This window comes from Lemur catta, chromosome 8, assembly GCF_020740605.2.
Source record: "Lemur catta isolate mLemCat1 chromosome 8, mLemCat1.pri, whole genome shotgun sequence".
NCBI lineage: Eukaryota > Metazoa > Chordata > Mammalia > Primates > Lemuridae > Lemur > Lemur catta.
In genome coordinates, this window is record NC_059135.1 from 73,789,219 (window position 1) to 73,802,570 (window position 13,352).

Here is a 13,352-nt window from a genome sequence, read left to right on the forward strand (position 1 = left end):
TTTTGTTTTTAATTCTAAAAAAATCCCTATCCATTGTTCATAAACCTGGTCATTTCAATGCTAACCGTTGCATTAGGCTCCAAATCAAGGCTGGGGGCTGGGGGGCTATCACCTTTTTTTTTTATTTTTTCAGTTAATAATCAGCATTTCTATCTTGCAATTAAATAGAGGATTAGAAGGCCGTCCTTGAGGATTCCCTGCCTGGTTTTATCCATGTTTCTAGTTATCTTTAGACCAAAAGGTCCAGAGCAATACTGTTTCATCCTCTGCCTAGTCTCTAGTTTTAAAGCATTCTTAAGGATTTGAAAGTCTAAGCCCAAATCAAAAGACTAAAACAAACTCCCATGGAGAGGAGAAAACCTGGTGCTTAATAAACCTTTAAAAATGGTATCATATTGGAAGGTGATGATCAGCAAAGATACCCAACTACCCACAGGCTCAGAGTCAGGCATTCCTATTACCTGGGAAGCTTTCTAAATAGAAGACATACTCAGCAGCTCAGGACCACTGAGACACGAGCCTTCTAAAGCTCCGTGACCTCACAGTCTCCCTCAGGGGTATACAGGCCTAGCCCTAATTCTGCCTCTGGAACTCTAGTACAGACTATCCTGTGTGCATGTGCCCTCCCTAGAAAATCCTCCCAGAAGAATGAAATGTGCAGAAATAAGTCACCTGAAAAATGTTTTATTAGAATTTCAAATGAAAAGCTAACTGTGACTTACAGCATGTTTCTGCCAATAATCTCTTAAAACGGGCCTCTTTTTTTTATGCACAACAACTTCCTGCATGTCTTCAAGAGATGGATGCTGGCCAATTTCCTCCTCAAATGGCAACATGTACTCATCTACAGGTCCTGAAATGTAAAAAGAAAAAAACAAAACAAAACAAGAAGATCATTTTAATTAAAATCTTTCAGACTTCCAAACTGGTACAGACTTACAACTGGTAAAATATACTCTCATCACCTTTTTCCAACTTTTCTTATGTGCTATAAGGACAAGAGAGAAACAGACTCTCAACTATACTTATACCACAATGTGATCAAAGTCTCATTTACAGGAAATGAAAAGGTCTATGATATAACCCGGTTAAGGTTTGTGTAAGGAGCTTTCTTATCTACTGTATGAAGACTGCCTACGTCCGTCTGCACACAGAATATAGGAACAATCGATATTTGCCAATCAAGGATATAATACCCCTTGTAAGGTACCCAACTCCTTGCAATTCAGATCAGAGTATTTACAAGGGGTGTTTCCATCTCTGGAGACTCTTGGTTCAATCTGTTATATCTTTATTCTTTGGCATTCCCAAACCTCCTACATGCCCCACATGAGGAATTACCTCAGAGTACCTCTTTCTCTGCTCTCCCTCACAATAGCTGCCAAAAGTACGTGCTTTTTTTTTTAAAATCACAAACACTCTCCAACCAGGGTTTTCAACAAGTCAGAATGTGCCTTCACAGACAAACAAGATTTACTCAATAGGCCAGGCGCGGTGACTCACGCCTGTAATCCTAGCACTTTGGGAGGCCGAGGCGGGTGGATCGCTTGAGGTCAGGAGTTTGAGACCAGCCTGAGCAAGAGCGAGACCCCGTCTCTACTCAAAATAGAAACAAATTAGCTGGCCAACTAAAATATATATAGAAAAAAATTAGCCGGGCACGGTGGCGCATGCCTGTAGTCCCAGCTACTCGGGAGGCTGAGGCAGTAGGATCGCTTAAGCCCAGGAGTTTGAGGTTGCTGTGAGCTAGGCTGACGCCACAGCACTCACTCTAGCCCGGGCAACAAAGCGAGACTCTGTCTCAAAAGATTTACTCAATAATATAGATAATTCCTTTTTTCTTAGGCCTACTCAGAAAAATAGAAAAATGCATTTAGGAGTTAATAATAACTAATATTCAATGAGCAACTATCCTGATTAGGAACTTTGCATAATATGCTTCATGGGGTAAATATGGCATTACCTCTAGTTTGTATATAAGCAGCTCAGAAAAGTTACATAATTTGCACAAGAGCATATAGCTGTTAAGTGGTAGAGGTGGAATTTGAATCAATCTTTCTGAATTACTCTGAAATCTGTGATTTCAATCACTGTATTGTCTGCACTTGACAGAAACTGCTGAACAATCAGTGACCAGATGTGTGTTTCCATAGACATAAACCTTATGTAAGTTCTTAAAATGCACCAAATACTCCTGGATAAAATACAACAAATCATGAAGGGGTCATCTAACTTAATGCTCTTCAAATGTAAGAATGCTTGCTGACCAGATCGGGCCTCTGCATGAGCACTTCCAGTGACCAAGTACCAGCATTCCAAGGTGTTTTTTCAAACTCTTATGTGGTACACAGGTCAGCAGCGCTGGTATTGACTGGAAGCTTGTAAGAAATGTAGAACCTCAGGCCTCAACCCAGACCTACTTGAGTCAGAATCTGAATTTTAACAAGATTCCCAGGAGTTTGGCATGTTCATTAAATTTGAGAATCAGTGAATTTAACCGATTAGCCATCAACAAATTTGAAAACACCGACATTAGTAATATTCATATTGTCCTCTCTGCCCCAATTTCTGACTTTAAGAGTCAGAAATGCCTAACTCTGCAATTAATTCTTAACACATACAAAGCATTTAAGAAAAGTCAGCATCTATCTCTTTTTCCAAAAACATTTCCCTGATAAACACCTCTTTCCCACAAACAGCAATTTCTCCTCTAAACTCCCATAACACACCCTTACATTTCTCAGGTATTGAATTAATCCAAAAACATTTACTGAATACCTATGTACTGGGCAGTGATCGAGATAACTCATACTTACTCTAGAATTCATTATCCAGGATGTATTTTATCACCTTAAATAAAATGCATATTACTTGAGGACAGGGCCTTGTGTGTCCCCCATAACACCTAATGCAATGGTTTTGAAATGTAGAGTTCATATCATAAGTTCTTACGAAATACATTTTCCTATAACATCTACCATCTGACCTACTTCTGCTTCCATAAATGCACATAATAAATGCAATTCCTCTTCCACCTTGAGCAAAATACTCTGAACGGGTTATTCTTCTTCCTATAGACTTCTAAGCTAAAATTATTTCCAAATTGCTTCAACCTTTCATAAGTTTGCGACTGACTCGCAAGCCAGATCCCCAATCCTAGAAGAATGAATGGCTGCCCATTTCTGAGTACTCTATTAAATTCTCTTTAAAAATACAGTACCCAAATCGAATTTCATATTCCAGACACAGTCTGCTCTACACTGAGAGCCTGTTACAGTACTAAGAAAAATAAAATATTCTTAATAACACAGGTTAAGTTGGTTAAACCTTTTTAAATATTCAAAATTACTTCTATGGTCTTTGACAATCACAGGAAGTTTTTAGACAATTACAAATTAAAATAAAAAACCAGATCAAGCTCATTTACATTCGCTTGGGAGTTTATCAGTCAGCAAGTTTGTCTTACATTACTCAAAAAAAAGTGCCACAACATATATAAAGAGAGTAGAGACCTAACTAAAGACAGTGCCTGGAACACTGGTTCTGTCACACTAGGAATACAGTCTTCAGGGTTTACTCCAGTAAATAAATAAAAAGCAAATATTTACAAGACTTGAACAAGGACTTCAATAACAAGAACAAAGAATAGCAGCCCTTTAGCACCAAGGTGCTAGGGACTGTGACTAATGTTCACAGTGATGTCTATTATCAGGTCAAAGCTTTAAGGAGGTGGAATTTAACCTGCAGTACATCCAAACACATGCTCACAGTTCTGTGTCGAAGAGGACAGACTACATTTAATCTGATTAGTCAGGTTTATGCTGGCATTACCTGAGTGCTGAAAAGACTCAGCCTGAGTGTCTTGGAAGGCAAAGTCCCTCCCAATCTACATGCAACTCCTCTCACCATGAGAGCTGACTTTAGAACGTGGGGGGCAAGACCCACATGACTTAAGCCAACAGCAGCCCCCTCCCTACATGTGGATCAGTTTCATATCTAGGTTTCACCATTTGATGGCTTGAGGCTAAAAGAGGCAAGCTACTTAAGTTTCTCTGAGTCTCAACTTCCTCATGTTACACTGAGATAGTAACTACTTCCTGAGCTGAATCAGGAAATAAACTAAGGTATGTGAAGTCTTTCAATATATACCAGTTCCTTTCTTCTCCTACCCCTCCCTCTACTCCCCTGCCTCCTGAAGTCTCTACCACCTCTTGGAGTCTATTTAAAAAAATTTGTACTTTCAAGATATTACCTTTGAGTGTAATCATCCCTTTTCATACATGTGCAGTAGGCATATATATCTTTAAAATATTTTTTCCCTTACCATCTGCAGCAGTACAGCGAGAAGCCAGTTCCCACAGGACTAATCCCATGGCGTACATATCTATCCTCAAAAATGCATCCCTTTGGAAGTTTATAGCACCCTCTAATACCTCTGGAGCCATATACCTCCGGGTACCAACCTGAAAAAGACGTTGAAAGCAAACAGTACTCATTCATTAACTTTGAACTAACATTTTTTTGATTTTGTAAAAAGACTCAAAACCAAATGTGGTCTATTATCAGGGTAAGGTAACTAAATTATGACCACAAGACTATAGTGTGTGTGTGTGTGTGTGTGTGTGTGTGTAAAGATCCTTCCTGATACTTAAAAACATATGTCAACAGACACTATCCTGGTACAGGCTTATAAGTGTAGGGTTTTTTTTCCCCCTTTCTTGAAGGAATCCTAACAAACTGCAATGACTATTAGCTGGAAGAAGGATGGAACAGGAAAGAATGCTGCATATACTTTTTAACTCTACCTTTGTATATTGTTTGAAATGTATTTTTAAAAAATAAAAAACTTTTTGAGGTCTTTTTATCTTTATTAAAAAATGAATAAAGTGTTGTAAAAAGAATTAGCCAAGTAAAAGATGAACAGACTTTTTTAAAAGTTCTATTTGTACAAAATCTATGTATTTATTTATTCATGAATTATTCTGCCTTAGAGTCCTTTATATCTGTCCCCAATAATTTGGTATTTCTCAGTACTGTAACTATGGTTACTAAATTAGTAGACCTAGCTTTGGCTGGTATGTGACAACATTCATATATGAATGCTTAAAAAATGTTTGTGAGATAGGTGGGGAGATCACAAATACACTTGAGTTATAACAGATCTAGGGAGCAGTCTAGATATTGGTTATTTCCATAAAACTCCATCCTTAAGTGACTGATCTCTACGCTAGAGACTACAAGTTGGGCAACTATATACAAATATACATATAAAAGAGATGTTTGAAAAAATAAGGACAGATCACTAAGACTAAAGTTCAAGATTTTAATTCATTTAATAAGGAAAGTACTTTAAAGAAAGAAAAAAATGTACCTTTTTTTCCTGCTCTGAGTAATTATTTTAATTGTACTATAAATATTTCCCAAAAGCCTAGTTTTCTCTTAAAGATAAATGTATGCCATCCAATGTACCTCTTTTATTAATGAGATTATGGTTTATCTACTATTTTAGTGTAAAATGTCCTCACTTTTGTAAGTGTTCTTTCCTTGCAATACATGTAATGTGCAATTTCTTCCAAATATTTTTGAAATTTTCTAGTCCAAGAAATCTAAAGTCAAGGAGCAACTACTGTACTGTAAGCAATTAGTTATTTTTACCTCATTATATGGAACCCAGTTGTGAGGGAGTTAAAAGATGATACAAATGAGTCCCAAATTTTTTTCTCAAAAAAATAAGGGAAGAGTGCTTATGGGTACCAAAGAATGAAAGTATTCACGAAATTTAGTCTTATGGATAGTCAGTCATGCAATTAGCTCAGAAGTTTGTCCTAGGGTTCCTACACCATCTCCATCTTGGTAATATTCTCCACCAGACTGCCTCCATTCCCATACATTATACATTTGGGTCAAGTTTTCTAGAGCTATATGATTGCTGACCATTACCCTAAACTAAATTTTTAAATTGCTAGTCAATATTGCCAAAATTTATTGTGCCATCATTGTTTAAAACTGTATTCTGTAGTATCAATAGGATATGCTGGGAAAAAGAAAGCTAAAAATTAGCTGACCCAGTAATTCACATGATTTGAAAGATGAAGACATGATAATGCCAAATCCTGAATCATTTGGCTTTGCAGAAAATGTCACCTTTCAAGTCAAACTGGTTTTCCTGATTAGAAAGTGATCTTGTGAGAGTAAGGACACTTTTCCTCGCCTCACAATTTCTGAGAATAAAATGTATGGATAATGTTCTTATCCTCTTTGGCCTTCCCAAAGGTTCCCCACTGCTGAGACCTCTTTGTGCAGACTTGAGCCAGTCAGGCACCTCACTCAGGCGTTTACAAGTGCTCTGAACTCTGGAGAGAATTCAGAGAAAAGTTGACGAAAGAATTAATGAAGCAATATAGAGCAAGAAGCAAGAAACTATAATTGCATGGAAAATGGGCAAGGGAATCTTTATACATAGTAGCAAGAATAGCAACAGGCTGTCCTTCCACTCCTCTTAAGATGGTCAAAGAATTAACAAATTAAAACTACCAAGTTAATACTAAGAACTCCCTAAGAATTTAAAAGGTGTTGGATTCTTCTTTGATCAGTGTTTTAAAAAGAATCCTATCATATCTAATGGTTGTTTTATGAAGTGCTTGATCTAAACCACCTGAGTCTCCTACCACCGTATGAAAATCTTTTTCAGAAAATTTAACATATCACTCTTTATTAGTTATTGATTTAATCAGTAACAATTTTAGACCAATTCAATTCTGACATACCATTTTAAGAAAACATGAGACAAGCTTATTTTTTCTTACATTTTACAATTATCATCCTTACCTGTCCGTGGGTATCACCTGCAGACTTGCCAGCCTCAAATTTTAACGCCAACCCAAAGTCAGCAATGCAAGCTGTCAGATTGTTTTTCAACAGTACATTTTTACTTTTGATGTCCCTTGCAAACAGAAAAACAAAATATTTAAACTATGTTTAAATAAGTTATCTTTTAAAAGTTTTTATCAAAAGTGGGAAAGAGGAAGAATGTATGCTATAAAAGAATAGTTATTTAAAAATATAAACTTCTGAAAAAAGGGGAAGGAGAAAAAGCTCAAGCAGAGCCCCATGCACCCTGAAGCACAAGAGAACAGTGACAAACTCCTATTGATAACATGGACAGTAAGAAGGAATCCTCTCCATAAAGCGGTTTTATAAAGAACTATCATTCCAAAAATACATGTTTATCTATGTCACTCCCACCTACCAATCATAAAATTGCTGTTTTTTAAGATAATATTTCAGAGTTTATAGTTACAAACTCCCATAAAAACCAAAATTTTAAGGCCAAAGTAAAAGAATTTTCAAAAAATTGCTGAATTGGAGCCTTTTGCTTACTAGTACAGACCTACATTCTACAATGGTCCTTTATTGTAGTGGTTCTTATGAAAAGCATCTTTTGGAATGTATAACGGATAAAAATGTCTTACCATAAGCATATTCTACTCTAGCTAGATCCTGGTGTTCTGAAAAGGGTAATTTTTAAGGCAGTAAGACATCCTCCTCCACACACGTCTCAACTGGTTCAGCTTAGGCATTACTATGCCCTAGCTAAATACACCTATGCCACGGCCAATGGTGGGGCAAGGAAAAATCCAGCAAAAGGCACGTAAGAAGGTGAGAAGAAAGGGGAGCTGTTTCTGCGGTAGGATTTGTTTAAGGTTTGCAAAATCAGAATCTATGTTAGAAGTGGATTTATAGTAACACCTCTTAGCAACCTAAAACACCACCTGGTGGTACTCAACTAAGTATTTGTTCAATGAATCAATTAATGCCCACTTTAAATACAACAATCTTTAAATTGAATATAACATGACAAATTGAATCCCATGTTCAAAGAAATTAAATACATGGCAAACTGAATCTCATGTTTAAGGAACATTTTTCCTTTTGTGGGTATAACAGTTGTTGGGTCTAAGTACTGTTTCTTCAGTAAACAATTGTTTAAATGATGCCTCCCCATACCTTAGTTCAGGGTAAAAGATCACCTGGTCATTCAAAAAATAAGCAAAAAAGATATTATGAGCACCATGCTCCAACCAACGGAGCTAACCGGCCACTCACAGAAAGATATTAAAAATCTCTCCTTAATTACATTTCCTTGTACCTATTTATAATAATCTTTAAATGTTCTGAAGTAAAACAAATTTTTCTTTTTCCTTTGAGATAGAGAAAACACACTTATTTTCACTTTAAAGATAATTATAAAGAAGTACAAAGGGGTGTAATTAAGGAAAGGACTTTCAAAAATTAAACAAATTAAAAATTACATAATAACTAACTTTATTAATGATAGTAAAAAAATACATCATCCAAAATACTTCCTAGACAATCTCAAAGCTAATTTAAAAAACAAATGAAAACCAACTTCCTCATAGAGCATGCCTGTGTAACTACAGAAAAAATAAATTGTATCCAGGGGGTTAAAACTTTTAAATAATAAACCTACTCAATTATTTGGGAAAACAATATAAATTTAGCTCTACCTGTGAGATATGGCGGGTTTGTGGCCATCTTTTAGGCCAGGTATATCCTCATGTAAATATGCCAATCCTCTAGCCATGGTTTCTGCAATATGACACAATTCATTCCAAGAGACCACATTAGCCTTAAGAAAATCTGACAAAGAACCCTAAAGAGAAAAAAAAAAAAAGAAAAAGAAAGAAACTTATGCTGTTGACAAAAGCCGTTATCTACAAGGAGACTTCTGTTTACCTGTAAGAGGTTATGGAAGGCAACATATCTTTCCTTTTAGTGCATATTAATATCCAAGGAGCAATCTTTCTGGAAGGGTTAAAATTTCCTTCTAGTTCACATTAATAAATATTTGACCAGAAAGAAATACCAACGATCTTTAAAGGTTTATTACAAGAATAGTCAATTTCCTCTAATTTAGAAGACAAAATTAGAAGAAAAAAAAAAAGACCAGTTGAAAATCTACAGTTCTAGAAAATATTCCACAAGTTAAAATATACTGACTATAGAGATGTTATATCACAGGAGTAGGAGAACACACAATTACAACATATAAACAACAATATAAAGAATCTTCCTCTAGATATTATTGTCATCCTGTTAGTCAAGAATTAAGAGACATAAAAAACCACTTATATTTCATAATAATGAAACCAATTAACAAAAACACAATGTCCTACTTCATTAATGGTATTTTCATACTATTAAAGCTGGTGCAAAAGTAACTGCAGTTTTAGCATTGTTGAAATTTGCCATTTGATACTGGAATGCACTCTTAAATGCAGTTATGTTATACATCATTTTAATGTGCATTTCTTGCTTTATGTTTTTTTCCTAATGACTTATTACTGGCTGCTTATTTTGTATTTATTTTAGACTATGGAAATGATGTTAGACAAAAAGCAAATTTGAGTGATTTTCTTATTCAAGTTCAAAATGGGTCATAAAAGCAGTGGGAAGAACTGACAATATCAACAATGCATTTGGCCCAGGAACTGCTAACAAACGTACAGTGCAGTGGTGGTTCAAGAAGTTTTGCAAATGAGAGGAGAGCCTTCAAGATGGGTGTAGTGGCCGGCCATTGGAAGTTGACGACGACCAGTTGAGAGCATAAGCTGATCTTACAACTATGCGAGAAGTTGCCAAATAACTCAACATCAACCATTCTATGGTCATTCGGCATTTGAAGCAAATTGGAAAGGTGAAAAAGCTCGATAAGTGGCTGCCTCGTGAGCTAACTGAAAATCAAAAATATCGTCATTCTGAAGTGTCATCTTGTCTTATTGTATGTAACAAGGAACCATTTCTCGATGGGATTGTAACGTCCAAAGAAAAGTGGATTTTGTATGACAATCAGCAACAACCAGCTCAGTGGTTGGACAGAGAAGCACCTCCAAAGCACTTGCTAAAGCCAAACTTGCACCAAAAAAAGGTCACGGTCACTGTTTGGTGGTCTGCTGCTGGGGTCTGATTCACTACAGCTTTCTGAATCCCAGGAAAACCATTACATTTGAGAAGGATGCTAAGCAAATCAATGAGATGCATCAAAAACTGCACTGCCTGCAGCTGGCACTGGTCAACAGAAGGGGCCCAATTCTTCTCCACAACAATGCCCAACGGCATGTCGCACAACTAATGCTTCAAAAGTTGAACACATCGGGCTACAAAGGTTTGCCTCATCCGCCATATTCACCTACTTCTCACCAGTCGACTACCACTTCTTCAAGCATCTCCCCAACTTTTTGCAGGGAAAACGCTTCCACAACCAGCAGGATGCAGAAAATGCTTTCCGAAGAGTTCATAGAATCCCAAAGCACGGATTTTTATGCTACAGGAGTAAACAAACTTATTTCTTGTTGGCAAAACTGTGTTGATTGTAATGGTTCCTATTTTGATTGATAAAGATGTGTTTGAGCTTAGTTATAACGATTTAAAATTCTTGGTCCAAAACCGCAATTACTTTTGCACCAATCTATTAATTCTGAAAGTAGAAAAATTGAGAAAAAATAGCAAGTATGTTTTGGTGATAATTACTGACAGATCAAAGATGAGATAAATTTCCTGACTGGTTCTGCCACTAAGCTAGATTGATTAAAGAGTTTAAGACATAAAAAACAGTTCATGTAATCAAAATGGATTGTAAATGGTAAATGAAAATTATTAAGCACTGTCTATACTAAGTATTTGAAATAGAGGTAATTATAGCACAAGAAGTCAGAGACAAAAGACTGGTATTATATGAGGAGACAGTTAGTTAAATAGTTGTCATCTTTGCTCTTTTTATTAAAATAAATTATTTTTAAAGACATATTTTTACTTAAGAGTGATTTCTATTTTCAGGTTAAATACTGATCAATCATAATAACATACTAACTCCAGAAGAGTAAGTATGATTGATTTATAGCCAACATTAGGTAGGCAGGCCAACTCTGACTTTACTAAATTAAAATTTTAAGTAGTTTTACCTTTTCATGAAATGCTGTTATTAGCCAAAGATCCACATCAACACTGGTGCCTCGTTTTTCTGCACCAATGAACTGTAATATGTTCTCATGCTTCATTCCAGGCAAACTATAGACTTCATACTCATTTTGCCATGACTGTTTGTCCTAGAATTAGAAAGGAAGCATAGTAAGAACACTAAGAATACAGGTAAATAAACCATGTGTAAGAGATTGCTCAAAAAGGTTCTAAAGCAAACAAAACAATAAAATTAAGTATTTTATTAAAAGATTCTTTGGTTTTATTCTATTTTTTAACTAGAGAAAGCTCTAATAATAGGTAACAGTTCTATATTAAAGGCCTGCCCTGTCCTATTCCCTTAAAACATACTTTTCTGGGTTTTCAGCTCATAAACACAAGAGTTGATCAGAAATGCTGTGCTTCTCTACCTTACAATTGGCAACATATTCTGCTTACAAATTATCCCAAGTTTTACACTGTAATTTCATCATGGTGTGAAGTTACTTGTGTTACTATTCAGAATAATCTCCCTGAAAGATGATATTCAGGTAGAATGACTTCCTCTAAGTAGAAAATATTTTTTTCCAAAGACTAATATAATATCAAACATTCTTAAAAAATGTTTAGCATACCCTGCAAAGTCAACAAGAGAACAAGGGCATAAACACGCAATACAATAATTAAAAACATCACAGACTCATTTGTGCCTGCAAGTAATCTATGTCTACTGCATATTTACTTACAAAAAATTAGTTTCTTTTCACTATGAAAGGACAATGACAGTGGGGGCACCATGGCATAATGGTTAGGAACCCTCCAGATCCAAATTATCTAAATTCCAGCTTTCCCACTAATCTTTGGCAAGTTACATAATCATTCAGTTTCCTTATTAAGTAAAACAGGGATTGATTATAATGTCTGTCTCATAGGGTTGTTGTATTATATGTTGTAGTATATGTACATATGAGTAATACATGTACACATATTAGTGAGTACTCATAGATGTAAAGCACATTTACCTGACACAACAGAAGTATTCAATAAAATGTTAGCTACTGTTGTCGTTACTCTTAAGTTAATATCAACCGAATGCCTTTCTCCAATTTTTAAGCTCTCTTACACATTAAAATAACAACTTTTCTGATCTTATTTATGAATATTGGCACAAAAGAATATATTCTCTCTGAGAACTAAACTGTAGTTTACCGTATCTGCATTGCTACCAAAAAAAAAAAAAACAGTAATAAACTTCACAGACTCTATGAAACAAGCTTTATAGGAGATAAAAAGGCTAAAATCTAAGTATAGCAACACAAAGAAACTGCTTATATGATAACTTTGGAATAAGTATGATCCACTGTCTAGATGTGATGGGAAACCCTGCATCAACAAATCCAGATGGGACCTCAGTACCAAGGATATCCTTAGCTGCAGGGACATACAAGCACAAGACAGGGAAGATACAATCATCATAAATCTATAGCACCAATGGAACAAAACAAAATATAAGAACAACTCAGAGGTGCATTAGAGCAGGGTTTTATGAGAAGTCCAGCCACCTTTAAAAGAAAAGCAATTCAACAGTAAACCAATTATATGGAGTCTTGATTCACTGCCTCTGAAAATGTACCAAACAAAAACTGAAATGATTACATAAATACTGAAAAGTAGAATGAAAATAAAAAACAAATCAAGTCTGGTAATATATCTCTACTTAGCAATTCTAAAACAAAGCACACTACTCTTTCACTCTTCTGTTTGTTTTTTCTGATAATGTCAAGGGGATATTAAAGTTTAACCACGCAATGAGGTTTTCTTCATTGGAATCCTCATCTTTACATAACATTTCTGTAGAATTTTTATTGGCAAAAGATCTCCTATAGGTCCTTTTATTTTAATTCCAACACTCCAAACAAACATTATAATTGTTGTACTACTAATTCCATTTCTCAGATAGAGTCCTTCTCAATAGAAGGACTAAGTGCTTTTCCCAATACCACAAAGAACTACCTTGGAACTTACTGCCTCTGTTTTCAGACTACATCTAAGTTATGACGGCCAGCCAGTTATCTCTTTTAAAAAATATACACAGATTACAAAACTGCAATAAAAATACCTGTATTGGAAATATTTTGACAGCCACATATTCATTGAGCAACTGGGCTTTCCAGACACAACCAAATCTTCCCCTTGCTTTCACTTCTAGTAACTGGAGTGGCTTCAAACCTAGTAATGGAGAAGGTGGCGGTGGTCCTGGGTCCTAAGATAAATAATAATAATACTGTAAATAAGCAGAACATGATACACATCAATTCTGAAAACAAGAAAAAAGTGAGTATATTAAAGAATCAACTGACAGAAACAGTAAACAC

At 35.5% G+C, this 13,352-nt stretch overlaps 1 protein-coding gene across 1 annotated transcript in view; it reads right to left on the reverse strand.

Moving 5' to 3' along the window:
• The window catches only part of ACVR2A (activin A receptor type 2A), an 88,604-nt gene that overhangs the window by 3,912 nt on the left and 71,340 nt on the right, over nt 1–13,352 (reverse strand). The window contains exons 5-10 of the mRNA XM_045558760.1: nt 13,097–13,240; nt 10,983–11,126; nt 8,529–8,674; nt 6,829–6,943; nt 4,325–4,463; nt 723–853 (exon numbers count right to left, since the gene is read on the reverse strand). Coding sequence (XP_045414716.1) covers nt 723–853; nt 4,325–4,463; nt 6,829–6,943; nt 8,529–8,674; nt 10,983–11,126; nt 13,097–13,240 — 819 coding nt within the window. The remainder of the gene's footprint in view (nt 1–722; nt 854–4,324; nt 4,464–6,828; nt 6,944–8,528; nt 8,675–10,982; nt 11,127–13,096; nt 13,241–13,352) is intronic.